Below are 3,008 nucleotides of genomic sequence, written 5' to 3'. Positions count from 1 at the left end.
ACAAAACAAAAGGTTTGACACTGAAATCGTAAAAAAAAAAAAAATCGTGCATAACCTTTAGGAAAGTCATTGATCTTTTATACAATATTCAATATGAAGAATAATTCTTTTTAATTTGACTGTATTTCTTTGCATTGACTTATTTGACGAAATTTGAATGAGATAATAATTTGGTGCTGAATGATAAAGTAATTAAGGTATGCATGTATATCTCGTCCTGTCAAAGGACACGTAAGTGACCGAAGAACAATGAGTGTGTGATAATTATGCAGTGATGTAGAATTGAATGGTGGCTTCTTGGATCAACTTACGAAGTTTAGCTTGTTCTGTAGCTCAGTTGAAAGTAGCCAAGTAAAGTTGCATTCAAAAAAAAACAGAAGATACATGTAGTCCATTAGATTGTGGGAGCAAGCACATGTCAGATCCCATCTATTTAATCTCAACTCACTGGCCTATTTTTTTTTTTTTTCTTCATCGACTCACTGGCCTACTGATGGCCGGCCGGGATTAAACCACAATTTAAAGTCCCCTGCATGTCAGTTTGTTCATCCACATCACTATTGAACTAAAACTCTTATTATGCAATATCCTAGACAAATTAAAAACAAGATATGTCTTTTATATGGATTGTTTTTTCTTTCCGTTGTTCCCTTTGGGTCGAAGGGACAAAAAAAAAAAATATTTAGTTCGGTTCAGATTAAAAATTGAGGCAAAAGGAATGAAACTCAATGGGCAGTGGAAATTTTTTTATTAAAAAACAAAAGAAATTTTTGACAGGAGATATAATAAATATGGCCAAGAAGAAGGCTTAAATGAATAACGAGACGAGTATATTATGTATGCAAAAGATTCATTTCGGAACTAATTAACTAACAAAAGAAGGAACGATTGATGCATGCCGGTAGCTAGCTTAAGAAACACAATCAATCAACTAAAAAATATATATAGCTTAAGGAACATTAATTTAAAGTTCACTAGTTATAACTCTCATCACAATCTTTTGCTCGTAGCAATTGAAATTAAGCTAGAATTTGAACATACATGCATACGAGATCCATACATACTTACCGGATCCTGATCTCGTGGTCTTGCTCGATCTCCGATAATGGCTCGTCGTCCTCGTCCAGTCCCGCAGAACATCCATCGTCTCCGCCGCCGAAGGGAGCGTGGCCGCGGCCGAAGGACTTGATGTGGTCCTTGAGCGATCGTTTGTGTTTGAAGTCGGAGCCGCAGATGCAGTACCAGAGCTTGCCGCAGTTCTTCTCGTGAGTCCGCCAGTCACCGCGCACAGCGAAAGCCTTGCCACACTTGCAGCACATGAAGGGCTTGATGCCGTGCTTCCGCTTGTAGTGCGTCTGCAGGGTTCGGAAGTCCTTGAGCGGCTTTGACCGCGGGTGGTCGATGTTGTTGGGGCATCCGGCCGCGCAGCAGTAGCATGGAAGCCGGAGCATTGCCGTCGGCTGGATCCCCCGCAGCGACTCCGGTCCCTTCCGATACTGAGATCCATGACCCCACATATGCATCTGCATTTTTTGCGGCGTTAATTCTTTTATCAAAACTCGTTAGAAATTTGAAGGAGTAGGAGGATAGTGTTTGGAATTACTGTTTTAGGGGATTTTATAAAGAGGTATATTAGTGTATAATTGTTCTCCCTGCAGACATCAGAGGTCCGTGCAAGGGATATATTGCAGTGATAGAAGAAGACTGCACTGCGCCCTTTTAGTATTGGGCTTGTGCTTCTACTGCTAGCTACCAGTGAAAGATCAAATCTCACAATCGAAAGGAAAAGATTCACTGCGGAGCTATCACATACTCCACTCATTGAGGAGAGAGAGTGTGTGAACCTCGAGCTCATGATTCAGTGACTTGCTTCCTGCTCTTCCAGACATATTTTGGCGACATACATACGAAGCAGAATGTGCCAGACAACAAATTGGATATACGATCCAAGGCACAAAAAGCATGATCGCAGCTTTTCCAGCTCGTATTTTGTTAAATCACATAGAAAATCGCAATTTCTTCCAAAGAATGAAAAAGAAGAGCTATTTTTTTTTTTTTTTTGGTTAAAAAAGATAAAACGGATACCTGCATGTTGTTGTATCTATTGAAAGTTTTGTAGCAGACTGGGCAAGAGAACTGCGTGGGACCGATAAGGATTTGAGATGGGGTGGGAATCCAATACTGCCCCTTGTTGATCCTGCCAATGGGATTGGAAGGATAACCTATAGGAACCACCAGTACATTCTCATCGCCACCACCATCGCCTTCTCCCTCCTTCTGATCCCCACCAATACTAGTGTAGTAGTTATTATTTTTCTGGAGATTCTGATCTGCGTTCGAAGAGATCGTCGATAAGAAGTCAACTGCAGCAGGGCTGGGAGGGCCTATGTGGAGAGCAACAGTGACAGCATCATCATCTCCACCAACACCACCAGTAGCTAATCCACCTTCATCAATTAAGGCACTAGAAGAGGAGCGATACGTATCCTCCCTCTCTCGTGGCCTCCTTGGGCTGAGCCTGAGGAGGGGCAGTGCCTCCCGAGGAGGAGGAGGAGGAGGAGGAGGAGGAGGAGAGGGAGTCTGTGTCTGAGTCTGGGGAAGAAGATGATGGCCGGGGTTCGAGGAGAAAGGATGGTGGGTTTGGAAAAGCACCTTCAAGAAATTAGTGTAGGGATCTGCCATGGCTTGATCAGAGAGAAGGTGTAAGGCAGCACTAAGATCTGTTAGATGATTACAGTGTCTGAAAGGGAGGGGAATAAAAAGACATTAAATAAGACTGATAATTAATGGAAGCATGAGCGGTGGAGAGGAATAATATATATATACATATATATTGTTGAATTCAGTAGAAAATAGAAGGGCAGTAAAAATGGGGGTGAGGAGATAAGAGCCTGGACGTACGTTACACTAGTTTAGCTTAGGGGTAGGCATATATATATAGGAAAACAGAAAAGCAAGAGAAAAGAAGAACTTTAAATGTGGAAGCCAGGACAATAATAAAGAAATCT

General features: G+C 41.9%; 1 protein-coding gene across 1 annotated transcript; it reads right to left on the bottom strand.

Annotated features, from left to right (window-relative positions):
- Positions 1-926: 926 nt before the first annotated feature.
- On the bottom strand, positions 927-2,766 carry LOC121977518 (zinc finger protein WIP2-like). Its single transcript, XM_042530047.1, has 2 exons — positions 2,086-2,766; positions 927-1,523 (listed from the first exon to the last, which is right to left on the bottom strand). Exons 1-2 carry the CDS (start codon positions 2,680-2,682, stop codon positions 1,065-1,067), a joined length of 1,056 nt encoding a protein of 351 aa, XP_042385981.1. The 5' UTR covers positions 2,683-2,766; the 3' UTR covers positions 927-1,064.
- Between the last annotated feature and the right edge of the window lie 242 nt (positions 2,767-3,008).

The sequence above is a fragment of the Zingiber officinale genome, chromosome 4B (assembly GCF_018446385.1).
Source record: "Zingiber officinale cultivar Zhangliang chromosome 4B, Zo_v1.1, whole genome shotgun sequence".
NCBI classification, from domain to species: Eukaryota; Viridiplantae; Streptophyta; class Magnoliopsida; order Zingiberales; family Zingiberaceae; genus Zingiber; species Zingiber officinale.
The sequence above is the reverse complement of the archived record's forward strand: the minus strand, read 5'-3'. Positions and strand labels throughout refer to the sequence as shown.

Bases quoted from the DNA above. Each gene is read 5' to 3' on its own strand.
- LOC121977518 (XM_042530047.1), bottom strand. From the start codon at position 2,682: ATGGCAGATCCCTACACTAATTTCTTGAAGGTGCTTTTCCAAACCCAC. The intron at 1,524-2,085 runs GTATCCGTTTTA...CAAAAAATGCAG, and splicing joins ATAGATACAACAACATGCAG to ATGCATATGTGGGGTCATGG.